General features: G+C 34.7%; 1 protein-coding gene across 11 annotated transcripts in view; it reads right to left on the reverse strand.

Moving 5' to 3' along the window:
- LOC125648398 (MAP kinase-activating death domain protein-like) overlaps positions 1-15,568 on the reverse strand; it is a 112,021-nt gene that overhangs the window by 69,752 nt on the left and 26,701 nt on the right. For all 11 annotated transcript variants that reach the window (XR_008795805.1, XM_048875456.2, XM_048875457.2 and 8 more), the window contains exons 4-7: positions 10,847-11,005; positions 7,812-7,943; positions 4,646-4,759; positions 944-1,021 (exon numbers count right to left, since the gene is read on the reverse strand). Coding sequence is in view for 10 of the 11 variants with exons in the window: in XM_048875456.2 (XP_048731413.1) it covers positions 944-1,021; positions 4,646-4,759; positions 7,812-7,943; positions 10,847-11,005 (483 nt within the window). In the remaining variant the exon portion in view is untranslated. The remainder of the gene's footprint in view (positions 1-943; positions 1,022-4,645; positions 4,760-7,811; positions 7,944-10,846; positions 11,006-15,568) is intronic.

Raw genomic sequence — 15,568 nt, forward strand, 5'->3', positions numbered from 1 at the left:
GCTTGCTGTCTCAGTATGAAAATCCCAAACTGAAAACAGTCACTAAATTTCCTGGGTATTGTTATTCTTTTGATATATCTTTTGATATTGGAGAGCTCCTTTAGTCTGGTTTTTTGGGGGATGTGATATGTTGTAAATACATAGACCTACTTGAATCTGCACTACCCAGGGATGTTTGCATATGAATATAAGTAATCATGGCCAGGTTCTTCTTGAGAAGATTTTCAAAGATTTTTCCAATATATTCCCATTTAAAAATTGTATCTCCTATTGTGGTAGTCCCACCCTACTCCCCAGGGTCAATTATTTGAACAAACATGAATCTATACTTTGTCAGGAAGCTTCCCTGTAATTTTCAATTTTTCAGGCCCAGTGGTTCTTGAGAATAAGACTTTTTAATGACCCCACCCTATATTGGCACTGTCTCTACTTGATTATCTCCCTTTTGAAGAGCATAGCTCTTCATTTGAACAATCTTGAATCCCTTTTACCCAAGAATGATTTGTGTTAAGACTAATTGAAATTGGCCTAGTGGTTCTTGAGAAGAAAATTTTACAGTACGCCACAAAATTTTTATCAATTCTTAATTATCTCCAGTTTAAAAAGGGTATGGTACTTCATTTGAAAAAAAAAATTTGAATACTCTTTACCAAGGCATGCTTTGTGGCAAGTTTGGTTGAAATTAACCTCATAGTGCTGGAGAAGACATTGAATTGTTAGAAGTTTACGAACGATGGACAAAAAGTGATCAGAAAAGCTCGCTCAGGTGAGCTAAAAAACTAAAATTGTCATCATTATAATTGATCACAAATGACTCGCAGAGAACCCTAAAAGAATTTTCAGTTTCTGTATTTATGTCTTGAGTTCCATCTCTTGCATATACAATCAGAAACATTTCAAGACATCAGTAATCACCTCTTGGTTGAAAGTGGTTAGGGCATACCTGCTTTAAGTGATTTCTAAGGTGTGTTCCCTCTGGTTCTGGGAAGGAAGGCAATTCTTCATTTCTTCCAATTGTCATCTAATAACAAGCATTGGAGATTAAATTAGTCATTACTCAATAAGTCAAACAATTTTCCACAACATGCATTTACACATCTCTTAAAATTGCACATTCATAATTATTTCTATGTTCTTGTACATGTACTTGATGAATTCAATGTAACTTGCTTCTAATACATTTACATTTTCTAAGCACACTTGTGGAAAATTTATGAATAATCAGCATTCATTTCCTCCCTGAAAGATAAGTGTAATATCAGTCTTAAATCTGGTAACAATAAAAACACATTTACACCACAAACTCAATTATTATGCGAAGATATGTTAAAACTATTGATTTTTTCATATACAATTAGTATCAGTGCAAAAAACCAGTAAAAAGAGAATAGTTGCAAATGAGAAACTAGTCTAAAACTATCCTAGTTTAGCTGATATACAGTCTACTGAAAGAACAATAGAAATGGAGAAGAGATCTAGGTAATAAATGTGGAAGATGTGTTAGTCTTCTATGACAGATGTGTACAATGAATGAAGGCAAAAAGAAATTTACTTATGACCCAGAAACTATATTCCTATATCTGGTTTACTTGACCTTTGACATCTTGACCCAAAATTCAACAGGGATCATCCCCATCCTATGGAAAGTCTGTTTGTGAAGTATGGTGGTGTTAGGTGAAAACTGATATCATTTATGGCCTGGAAACTATTTTCCTCTCTCAGACTCCAATTTGTTGAACCTTTCATGTGTGAAGTATGGTGAATTCATGTGAAATGGGCAATCAGTTAGGGCCAAAAACCAATTAGTCTACAGAAAGACAACCCGATTCAAGTATACAACGCTACATTTTTTGCAGGATGGTGGTAAGTTGTATATAATAACCATAAATTTAATTCAATTACAAAGTATCAATAGTAAGAATCTGAAGGATAATTTCTTTAAAAATGTAATCCTAATCAAGAATATTTATAATAACAATGTAAAATTTCATTACCCTTAATAATGTGAATCGACCATTTTTAATCCTGAAGTTTGACTGATTAAAACAAACTGGTCTTCAGGAAATTTATTAACCTTCAATTTGTTGCTGAACTTGATTGTAACATACAAATGTAAATGACAACTATCCATGCTAATTTTGAACTCTTACTTTTAAGCAAAAGCCTTTCCATATACACTAGTGGTCTGCTATGTATTTACATACAACATAGGCTTCCATACTTGTACAGTAAAATTTAATAAAGAATATTGCCTCTAAACCTTAATCAGTGCTGCCTACATCATTTACACCCACGTCCCATTCAATAACAGGCAGCCACAAAATTGGATGCTCTGCATTTACTTCCAGAACCTGATCACAGCTTAGATGCATCAGTAAGTCCTAACATTAAGATCAATATATACAGCCTTGTGTAGGCAGTAAGCAGTGTGTGGGCTCTAAATGTGAGGGCAATCAACTCTTCTGGTACTCAACCTCTGGGGTTCTTTAGGACAGGGTTTACTTTTATAAAGATCTTGCTGAATTCACATCTGTTGCCTATTTCTTAAAGCATTTGTATTGTGTGCAACAGACAGTAAGTCCATCAAAATACTGGGGGTCTATAAAATACTCATCACCTGATGCACTAAGAACTGCAAACTATTCTTGCTCCAGTAATAAAATAACTATCTCTTGACTCTTTCCATTTTAAGTCCTATAGAAATATTAACCTGAAAACTGTGAGGACAATCTTCCTGTCCTATAGAAATATTAACCGGAAAACTGTGATGACAATCTTCCTGTCCTATATATATTATTACTACAGAACCGGAAAACTGTGATGACAATCTTCCTGTCCTATACAAATATTAACCTGAAAACTGTGATGACAATCTTCCTGTCCTATAGAAATATTAACCTGAAAACTGTGATGACAATCTTCCTGTCCTATAGAAATATTAACCAGAAAACTGTGATGACAATCTTCCTGTCCTATATATATTATTACTACAGTAACTTGATATAATAAATAGAAATATTAACCAGAAAACTGTGACAACAATCTTCCTGTCCTATAGAAATATTAACCGGAAAACTGTGATGACAATCTTCCTGTCCTATATATATTATTACTACAGAACCGGAAAACTGTGATGACAATCTTCCTGTCCTATACAAATATTAACCTGAAAACTGTGATGACAATCTTCCTGTCCTATAGAAATATTAACCTGAAAACTGTGATGACAATCTTCCTGTCCTACAGAAATATTAACCGGAAAACTGTGATGACAATCTTCCTGTTCAGATTATTTTATTTAAGTTTGGCAAAGTTATACATAAGAAAATGAGAAAGAAATAAAAGCAATAGACAAAGAATGAAAATCCACTATATATAAAATATATACAATGCACAGTAAACAAACAAGAGGCCCATAGACAACAATGCTCACCTGAGTCACCTAGGGCCTGTTGTTCTTAAAAAGATATTAAAAAGACCCCAGGGTCTATGATTTGAAGAAAAAAACTTAAGCTACACAACTTGGGAATGTTTGCATATTAAAATGATCGAGTGTGGCCCTGCTCCTCTGAAATGTATTTTGTTAAATTTTCTACATATTTTTATGTAAAACTTTGAATCCCTATTTTAGCCCTGTGGCCATGAATTGATCAAATATGAATCTGCATGACATTGAAATGCTTGCCTCTTAATATGACTAATCATGGCTAGTGGTTCTTGAGAAGAAAAATTTAAGACTTTTCTTAAATATATTCCCTTCTGAAATTTTGGTCGCCTATTATTGTGGTCCCATCCTACCTCCTGGGACCATGATTCAAACAAACTTGAATCTAAACTGCCTGAGGATGCTTGCATATTAATATCACTCATGACCCCACTACTCTTAAGGAGGAGATTTTTTTTTTTAAAATTCCAACTATATTCCCCTGAAAAACTTTGATCCATCCCAGGGGCCAAAAATTGGGGGGGGGGGGGGGGGGCCTTGAATTTGCACTATATCAGGGTGCTTGCATATCAGTATGACTAATCATGGCCCTGTTGCTCTTCAGAAAAAAAATCTTTATAGTTTTTCCCCAAAATATTTGTTCTCCTGTTCTGACCCATCTCACCCTTCATGGCAATGATTTGAATACACTGCCTGAGGATGCTTGCATCTATGACTAATCATGGGTCTGCTGTTCTTGAGATGATTTTCCTAAATATCCCCAGGTAAAACTTTGATCCCCTATTGTAACTCATCCTACCCCTGGGGATCATGATTTGGACAAACTATGTCTGTAAGCTTTCAAATAAGTTTCATCTTTTCTGGCCCAGTGGTTCTTGGGAAGAAGATTTTTCAATGATCCCACTCCATTTTTGCCTTTCCTTGATTATCTTCCCTTAGAACAGGAAAGACCCATCAATTGAACAAACTTGAATCCCCTTCACTCAAAGATACTGTGTGCCAAGTTTGTTTAAAATTGGCCTCTGGAAATGAAATTGTGAAATTTAATGACAACATTAGACAAAATTTGATCAAAAAAGAGCTTGAATTAGGGCATTTGGCTTAGGTAAGCTAAAAGCATGCAAATTCTCCTTAAGCAACAACATAAAAGGACAAATACATCTATTGTGCCTGGAACTGTGTGTGATGTAAAATCCTGACCTTGTTGGAATCCAGGTCTACTAGCCATACATCATCTGGGAGTCTGAAATTGTTCTTGTATGGCAGAAAGCTTGCTGGTATCCCGATAATAAATGGTGTTGGGGCCATGAGCAGCTGTCAAAATAAAACAAAAATTATTTGATATAATTCCTGGCAAAAATATGCACATTTTCATAGGATGATACATGTGCAATTTTCCCACAAACTAAAGCTGTCCCCAAACCCCCAAGACACACCTAACCCAAGCGATACTCCAGGTATTCAAGATATCAGATATTCAAACCCCCCATTAATTCAGCTTAACTCTCCCTAATGACCTTGGTTTGAGGACAATGACTCATCAACTGGTCATAAGAAACGCTTACGTCAAGTATAAATATTCACAAAGAAATGAAACAGATAAGACTTTTATACTTCTTCTCTTTGTGTCCTTGGGCTTGTCTACATGATTCCTAGCTAAGATCAAGACACATCCTCATTCCTCAGGTTATACATGTACCTTCAGATGTAGATTTCTGTATTTGGTATGGCTATAAACAATTTGTCATTCTCATACATCAGTCTTTCCTCGCTATTATAGCATATTTGCAAACATGGCCATTTGGTCAACTTCGATAAATCTAGCATTTCTCGTACTCAGTGATAATCAAAATTCCCTTTCCACAGCTAGATACTTCAAAATCAATCATAACAGTTTCATGTTGCATGCCTTAAGTTAATATGCAAGACACAAAGAATAAATCTATATGGAGCCAGTAAATTGTCAACAGGGGATTTTCGAGTTCTTCCGTTCTGTGCGTATTTTGTGTTTTAGAATCTACCTAAGTCACGTGATTTAGCGATTTTTTTTAGGCATGCTTACGTTTGATTTAGCTAACTATCAGACAATTTCGATTATTCATTTTACTTCCTGGTTTTGATACCAAAATTAAGAACCAGCATTATTGGTGTATGGCAGAGGGATGTAATACGGATTTACGGAAGAGGGGGAAACAGGTACATAGCATCGTTTTTCAGAGAGGGTGGGGGGTAAACGAAGAAGATGTCTTCACAAAACAACAAGAATAAATACATAAATCAAAACAAGCAAAACCTAGCATGTTCTTTTGACTGATATTCAAAATCTTTCAAAATTCCAAATACATGGAGGAGGGTTAAGTAGTGACATATGACTCATTATACCTCAATATATATATATATACACATATATTTTTCACATCTTTTAAAGTCAAAGGGGGGGGGGGGGGTGTAGTGTATCATATATATTGCCTCAAAGAAAATTTTTTTAAACTCCCATTTCTTGAATCATGGGGAGAACACATGGATTCACTTCATAACTTCGACCTTGCATTTGTATCATTCACTTCTGCCATACAAAGTCTGGGAGGAGGGGTGGTTGTGTCACAAAATATATTTTTATTTGTATACATATATAAATAATAGAAAATGATGGCTGTTAGTTGACGTTCATTCCAATAGTGCTCAATATTTGTAAAGATAAATCATGACATTACATGTATAACTTTTACCACATCTTCATTGATGATTTTCAACAATGCGATCACTTTTCTTTACCAATCAGAAATTTACTTTCAAGAGTTTGAGATAAAAAAAATTTGGTATGTATCTACACCAACAATTTTAGAAAGGATTTCCAAATTCATAACAATGACAAGCTTTAAAACATAGCCTTTGTAGGTTACTTTTATGGTAAAAGGAAAAAGAAACAATTATCTATAACAAAACTTTCCTCAGTTCGATATTTGCACTAGAATCCATGTCCATTTTAACAGGCTAACACTTGTGTATTTACATTAAAGACGATAAACCGGAAATGACTATGCCTAAAAATATATGAGGTATAAATAGTGACTAAATGCAGAATAAACATGGACATGGAAGAACTTGAAAATCCCCTATTTAATGTCTAAGAATTTATATTCTTTTGAATCGTACCAGTACTATAAAAAAAAAATTATTTGCAGGCCACTGTTGGGAAGCACAAGGTGAACTAACATATACAGTAAAATATCTCTATCTCGAAGTCCGAAGGACCTCAAAAAAACTTCGAGATATCCGGGGGTTCGAGATATCCAAAATCGACCTTGGATATATTTTTTTGAAGGAGGATATTTGATGCAAAGTATGGGATTTGCATTATAAACAAAAACCCCGTTGCCGTTTCTTATAGTTTAATACAAGTTGATAAATTAATATTGTGGAATTTCAAAGACAAACATTTCGTTTTTGAAATATATATAAACATCCAATTGAATTCACAATGTGTTTCAAAATTAAGATGATCGTGCCTGTATGCTTACTTTTTAAAGTTTATTGATGTCCAGGCTAGACTGGGATGTAGTTATTGCCTTGTAATGAAAGAACCTATCACGTAAGAAACAAAAAAGACGGATTTAAAACAAAAAACACTTTTAAATGTTTATTAAAGTAATTTTCGTGTTTTCTTTGTACTAGTTTTAATGATGAAGCGTGTATTATTAAATGCATTATCGTTATTAAGAGCATTACCTTCAAGCGTACTTCGACGATTTTGTGCGTATATCTAACCGACATGTTAATGATAGAGCGTGCGTCATTCAAAACACCATCCCTGGAATCGGGATGTGTTAGTGCATAATTGGCAGTGAATTTTAGCCGTAATGTTGAAAGGCTTCACTAATCACCCAAGCTGTTGAACCATTTATTGCGACCTGGGTCTATTCGGAAAAGGCAAGTGTGGATTAGCGGTCATTAATTATAATTGATGTAGCCGCGGGTGTGACTTAACGACGCCAGGTATGGTAAGCAGAGCGGAAAATTGACTGCACTTCGAAATAAACCAGGTGAATTTAGGGTATGGGACCTTGAAAATACTTCGATATAAGCGGAGTATTCGAGATTACCATCTTCGAAATATCAGAAGTTTTTTTTAATCATTTATATAGGGAAAACGGCCGGAACCAGTGATCGACTTCAACTCAAGCGGGGTATTCGAGATAAACCATGTTCGAGATACAGATATTTTACTGTATACACTTTATGCATAAATATAATCACTGATTCAAAACAACAAATAATGCTGTGATTAAGATGAGCTCAAAAATTGTTCAGATAATTACTGGACTTTCACTGACTAATAATCAATTAGCTCTGAGGAAATACTCACCTGTTCTGCTGAGGACATACAGGTTGGCAGCAGTGGAATCACAGGAAACATGTATTCTAAGGGGTATAGCATAGTAACAAAAGCCATAACACTCATAGAGAGGGCATTGTAGTCACGAGACTGCATCACAACCTGTACACAAAATGTCACATTCCATTTATAATTGACATAAAAATCCACTAAATTATAAATTCATAATTTTGTAGAATTATACTTTCAGCTTAGTATGCATATATTGTACACAATTCTGCTGATTTTCCTGTGGCAATATCTATAAAATTTTGAAATTCATTGTGTGGGGTGTAATTATTTATTATAATTAGATCACTGACAGACTTCAATGAAAGTAAGAAATTATACCAGTACAAGAATCATAACGGTAACACAGAATTTATCTTTCCGATTAAAATTGTATGTTCTTTAAGACATATCAAGGGATAGCAGTACAAGTCAACATTAACCCTAATTTTTGTAAAATCCAAATACCTCTACTAATTTTGAACCAATCACACTAATCATTCAAATCTTTGCTTTTGATTATAACAATTGATTAGGAAAATTTTCCCATCATTCATCACTAATTACATTAATTGTTTTCATTTCAGCTTCATCTACAATAAATAATTGACAACTAGAAAATATTGAAGTGTCATATGCCCCTCAATCAAAGACCAGATCTGTGCACTTGAATTGTGAGGACAATTTGATTTTTTTTCATTAGCAAACCATTACTTTACACCCACATGACACATTCTACATGAATTTTAGCTAGGTGGAAAGTTCAATCTCACTGACCCTATTGATGTCTTGTCTCACCAGTCAATAGTGCAAAACTAGTATTTTTGTATTAAAAAATTCTTGGAAAAAAAATCTCATGGTTTTAATTTGTGATCGCATTTAAGCCATGGACTTGTACAGTAATGCTGAAACACTATTTTAAAAAAAACCAAATACCTGTAAAGTTAACAACAGGTCTCACACTCTGTACAGAGAATGAACAAGAGGCCCATGGGCCTAGAATCGCTCTTCTAATACATTGTAGAACAAGCAAAAATTCTCACCAACCAAGATTCATCAATTAACAAGGTTTAAAGACCTATCACATGATAGCGTATGAAGGGGATATCATACAGTACACTATTAGATTAGGCAATCAAAATAATTACAAAATGAAGCTAAAAGGTAGGTCACAGTGACCTACCTTTTAGCTGACACACTCTGAGAAGCCAAGATGCATCAACTTAATAAGTTTGATGGATCTAAGCCACTTAGTATCTGAAATATCTAAATATAGCCATGAAATTCAAAAAGTATATCACAGTGACCTACTTCTTAATTGACACACTCCGAGGACTCAAGATACATCAACTGAAACAGGTTCATGATTCTATGCCTCTTAGTATTTGATTTAGATATATCTTTGAAGTTAAAAAAGTAGATCAAGGTGACCTAATTTATAGTCTGCACACTTTGAGGACTCAAGATGCTTCAACTGACAAAGTTTGATGATTTTAAGTCAAATAGTACCTGAAAATTTAAATGTAACTGTCCAAAAGTAGGTCACGGTGACCTACTTTTGGTTGACACACTGAAGACTCAAGATGCATCAACTGACAAGTCAAATAGTATTCAAATATAGCCGTCAAATTCCAAAAGAAGGTCACAGTGACCTACCTTTTGGTCGACACACTCCAAAGACTCAAGATACATCAACTGACAAAGTTTGATGATTGTAAGTCAAATAGTATCTGAAATATTCAAATATAGCCGTCAAATTCCAATAATAGGTCATGGTGACCTACTTTTTAGTCAACACACTCTGAAGACTCAACATGCATCAACTGACAAAGTTTGATAATTGTAAGTCAAATAATATCTGAAATATTAAAATATAGCCGTCAAATTCCAAAAGTAGGTCACAGTGACCTACTTTTTGGTCAACAAACTATGAAGACTCAAGATGCATCAACTGACAAAGTTTGATGATCCTAGCTTTCATAGTGTTCAAAATATGCATCTAAAATTTAAAATGTGAAATTTGAATGTCTGCAAAATTCAAAAAGTAGGTCACTGTGACCTACTTTTTTTAAATAAATATGTTTTGAGGCCTCTAGACACATCAACTTACAAGGTTTGATGATTCTAAACCTCTCAGTATCTGAAATAACAACCTAAAATGTATCATAAATGATTAGCCATAAAATTCAAAAGTAGGTCATGGTGACATACTTTTCACATGATGTACTTCAAGGTCCCATGATCCATCAACTGACAACTTTTGATGATCATAGACTAAGAAATGTCCAAGATATGCATCAAAATCCATTTAATAATTATTACCTGCGAAAAAAATTCAAAAAGTAGGTCACCATGACCTACTTTTGAGACAACATGATATTAGGTCCTAAGATGCATCAACTGACAAAATTTGATGATCCTAGTCCTTATACTAAGCAAAATATCAAAGTTTTAACAAAACAAAATTTAAGGTCAACTTTGAAGTGACCTTGAGACCACACCCTTTGCCCAAGGATAATGCCTAGAACAATTTTTTATCTACAACCTATCCTCATCCTTATGCATAAGTTTGGTGATAATTTGCCCAGTGGTTCTTGAGAAGAAGATTTTTTAGCAACCACTACTTTTGTTTGCATTTTCCTAATTATCTCGCCTTGTTAAAGGGTCACAACCCTAGTTTTAATACAAATGAAAGCCCTTAGGCCAAGAATACCCTGTGACAAATTTGACAAACATTGGCCAAGGGGTTCTTGAGATATAGCCCCTTTTCCAAAAAGTTGACACACACCGCACGCCAGACATATGGCCATATGATTAGCTCTTTGAGCCTTTGGCTCAGAAGAGCTAAAAATACATTGACATCAAAAACACTCATTATAACCCTTACACACAGAACTGCTCATCAAAGTACATGTCAATAAACTTAATCTTTTGGTAAAATGAAGCCAATATGACAACAGTACAATCTTGAACAATTCATATTGCAAGAAATCAATTCTGTCTACGAGTAAACTGACCTTGTATTCCAGCATGATGGCAGTTAGTACTTTGAGACAAGTGTCCACCCCTAGCAGTTCTAGGGGGAGATGGAGAGGAAAGTCTATCAGGGTGAACCTTGTGTGGTCAGGTAAAGCAAATAACAATGGAGCCTGCAGATCTTTTGGCAACACTTGAACCTGTTCAAGAAAATACAGTGAACATTTCATTATGACTATAACCATTATCATGTACCAGTCTTGTTGTATTATAACTCTGGATAGGGCCACTATCTACTTTTAGGAGAGCAATGTGGATAAAAGCTTACCAGTGATCTTTGTTGTGTGATGGTAACCCAATCAAAAACATTCTTATATGTATGCATTAGCTGGACAAGTACTATTATTCAACTATGTAACTATGAAGTCAGTCTCCTACATTACATTACAACACGTGGTGAAGCATGAAGCATTTCAATGACAAACAGTGAAGCAATGTCTCTACAGACACCCTTTTTTGTGAAGGACAATTTCAAATTATTGAGATTCCTAAACCCAACATCTTTTTCCCAGCTATCATTTTCAGTTGGTTACAACTGTAAGCAACATGGATCTTGATTTAGAAGATGATTGACCTTTCAGTTTCTCTACGTTGTGCATGAGAAGGTGAAGATAATGAACAGTGGTATTCTTATAAAGAATATAAAATTAAGAGTAGGGCAAACATGGACACCTGGACATACCAGAGGTGGGATCAGGTGCTTAGGAGGAATAAGTATTCCCTGTCAACCAGTCCCAGCAGCCGTGAGCCTTATATCTTGATAAGGTAAACAGAGTAATCTGTAGTCAAAATCAGTGTGTAAAGAACAATCTAACAGCTGGTATGAAACATGTCAGACAGCATTTGACCCAATGATAGGTTGTATTGGTAAATTAAATCATTATAACAACCCTAGAATTGGCAAAATGCTGACTTTAAATGAAACTGTTGAAACCTCTGTAACATCAACTTATCTGTCAGTAGCCTACCTCAATTCAAAAAGTAATCATTGGCAGAACATGATTTTGCATATCAATTCAGTTGAGAGACATAAACACCATATGCAGGTGATAATGGAATATTGTTACATGAATATGGGAAGTTGATGATGGAGAAGCTAAAGTTATCCTATTTGTCATAGAGTTAAGTTGTTAGTTTGACATTAAACATCTATGTAAAATAAAATATCTAAGATCAAAGCAGATGTGGAAGACTCTGTGGTGCCTTGTATTTCGAGTTCACTGGGATATATCGAATTGACACATGAATGAAAATGATTATTGTCAACAGATAAAATGTCGCATATATCTAAATGTCGAGATGAAGGCCAAAGAAAGAGATTTTTCCTTCTCATGTAGAAGCTTTTGAATGAATTCTGCCTCGTAAGAGTATAAAAACAGGTCATATTTTTCCTTCTCATGTAGAAGCTTTTGAATGAATTCTGCCTCGTAAGAATATAAAAACAGGTCAGCTAATTAAGGAGCACATTTCATACCCATCAGAATTCCAACATTCATTTGGAAAACCTGATCAGCAAATACCATGTAAATATTGTCTGTGAGGAGCTCCAGCATGTTTTTTGTATCAACTTCAGAGTACTTGTGCATAGAATCAGAGTGGTGTTTAACAAAGTAATATTTTGATTGACTGATCACTAGATATGAATATTTTATTTCTCCATTTTCATTAAGAAGCAACTGTCTATTATCTGTCCAATGCATTTTGATACTCCCCTTACACTTTTTATCCATTCTGACAAGGTATGCAAGTTCTTTTTCATACATAGCCGGGCCCATCGTCTGGCATAATCCTTGACAGAATTCATAATAGATATGAAGTTCTGTCACTATTTGAAAGATTGGGATTCTCTGAATTTAGGTCCTTTTAAAATAAGTGATTTCAGGTTCAGGTCCTCGTTTTCAACTATATTGACAAAAATAAGTGATTTTGGGTTCAGGTCCTCATTTTCAACTATATTGACATCACCAGTAATGACATATCCAGCTGGACTATAGTTGAAAGAAGATCAAGAACATGCAGGTGGATTATATATAAGATGGTCTATATCTAGGTACTGTAAACTTTGTAATTAACGAGTTTAGATGCAATAGTAGAAGTATATTTGTAGGAAATACAGGGTGTAGACATGTTGGACTACAAGACTGAACTTTTTATGATGTAGAATGTTGTTTATGTTGACGGCATCTATTCCTTTGTTAGTAAATTTAAGTTTAAGGAACTGACAGAATCATTCGGAAGGATTATCCTCCATAACCCGCTGTGGTTGAAAGAGCCATGCTGTGATGGGCAACATCCATAATCTGTATTCTGGTCTTGAAAAATCCAAGTATGGGCTAGCTTTGGCTTTTTCAAATAACATATTCAAAACTCTCAGTGGAAAAGAGTAAAGTTTTGTGTGAATATGATTGTTGACCTGATTGTATGCTGATGTAAGCTCAAAGTGAATCCAGTGTGACCTTGTGAGTATTTGGTCTTCTATATGAACAATGTCTATAACTGCATTTATGATTAAGTGATTGATTGTATATTGTTTAACGTCCCACTCAAGAATCTTTCACTCATATAAAGACGTCACCATTGCCGGTGAAGGGCTGCAAAATTTAGGCTTATGCACGGCGCTTATGGCCATTGAGCAGGGAGGGATCTTTATTGTGCCACACCTGTTGTGACATGGGGCCTCGATTTTTGCAGTCTCATCCGAAGGACAGCCCCATTTAGTTGCCTCTTACGACAAACAAGAGTAATGAGGACCTATTCTAATCCGGATCACCATGGGAACATTGCGTTTATGTCTTTGTGTATTTGGAAAAAGTTCCATCACATTCAGGTTATTTCTAGAGTCTTGATCAAGGTAAATTTTTTCTAGAATTCTGACCTTCGTGGACAAGATGGAATGATCTGGGGAATTGAAATGTTAATAGAGAAGTTGATTACCACCATTATTGATTTGAAACATGTGCCCTGATATTCTTTTATTTAGTGATCCCTTAGTTTCCCTGATATAAATCAGTCCACAAAGGTTACACTCAATATCGTAGACAATGTTAGAAGATTTACAGATCAAATTCTCAAAGGTATACAGAAATATGCTGTGAAATTACAAATAAATGAATTCCAAGTGATCAATATATCACAGGTTTACAGAAAATTCTGTATCCACTGGGACAGTTAATTTAATTCAGGTGAGCTAAAAGAAATGAATGTATACTACTCATTTTTTAAAAGTTTACCAGTATACAGCAAAAAGTCTTTACTTATCAAATACAGTAACCTCAATTAATTTTTTTCTTGACTAAAATGAATTTTAATATCCTGAGTATAATCTCAATGCATTTGACAAAAACCACTCTATGGACTCCTTCAAAGACACAAATTATTGCCAGATCATATACAGCACAGTATATATATAAATATATAAATACAGTTGCTGACATTAACAACAGATTAAATGTGGTAGCAATGAATCAGAATAAAGCAGCTGTTTAGGGAGAAAATGTTACATATATGTAATTATGGCTCTGTCATTTTGGTCTTCTTTAATAGCAAGTCCATGATGTGTATTGATTATGTAAACATGCAGCAAACTAGAATTACTGGTGCCCAGTTATGCATAATAGATCTCTAGATCTTGGGGAAAACTGCTATCACATAATACTGGATGGACATAATTCAATCATTATATTTCTAATTGCTGTTGGCTGTCATTATTTGGAGTCAGTTGTGCAAATCATGTCATTGTAAGCTGACTTTAGCTGAGTGTGATGATTCTTTTATCCAACAGGAGCCACAAACCACCTTCTTCCTATACATTCACTAACTGCTCAGTAATAAACCAATCCTACAGATTCACTAACTGCTCAGTAATAAGCCAATCCTACAGATTCACTAACTGTTCAGTAATAAAGCAATCCTACAGATTCACTAACTGTTCAGTAATAAACCAATCCTACAGATTCACTAGCTGCTCTGTAATAAACCAATCCTACAGATTCACTAACTGCTCAGTAATAAGCCAATCCTACAGATTCACTAACTGCTCAGTAATAAATCAATCCTACAGATTCACTAGCTGCTCAGTAATAAGCCAATCCTACAGATTCACTAACTGCTCAGTAATAAGCCAATCCTACAGATTCACTAACTGTTCAGTAATAAAGCAATCCTACAGATTCACTAGCTGCTCTGTAATAAACCAATCCTACAGATTCACTAACTGCTCAGTAATAAGCCAATCCTACAGATTCACTAACTGCTCAGTAATAAAGCAATCCTACAGATTCACTAACTGCTCAGTAATAAGCCAATCCTACAGATTCACTAACCGCTCAGTAATAAGCCAATCCTACAGATTCACTAACTGTTCAGTAATAAAGCAACCCTACAGATTCACTAACTGCTCAGTAATAAACCAATCCTGTTGTCTGGCCACTATATCCTACATGTCTCTAAGTGATTGCATATTATTTTCACAAACTGTATTCAATATATTGCTGTTAGAAAGATTCTATGAGGTTAGCATACCAATTTTGAAACTTTAGATTTCTACTACATACCAACTCCAGCCCAAAGCATCATCAGACTGTCCAGCACTTGTTGACAAAACATTAGGGCTAATTTTAGGGGAAAGAATTCTGAAAATTTAGGGCTAAAATTAGGATTTTTATAACTAAATTAGGGTAGTTTTAGACATTTAAATGGACTTA

Source organism: Ostrea edulis, chromosome 6 (assembly GCF_947568905.1).
Source record: "Ostrea edulis chromosome 6, xbOstEdul1.1, whole genome shotgun sequence".
Classification (NCBI taxonomy): Eukaryota; Metazoa; Mollusca; class Bivalvia; order Ostreida; family Ostreidae; genus Ostrea; species Ostrea edulis.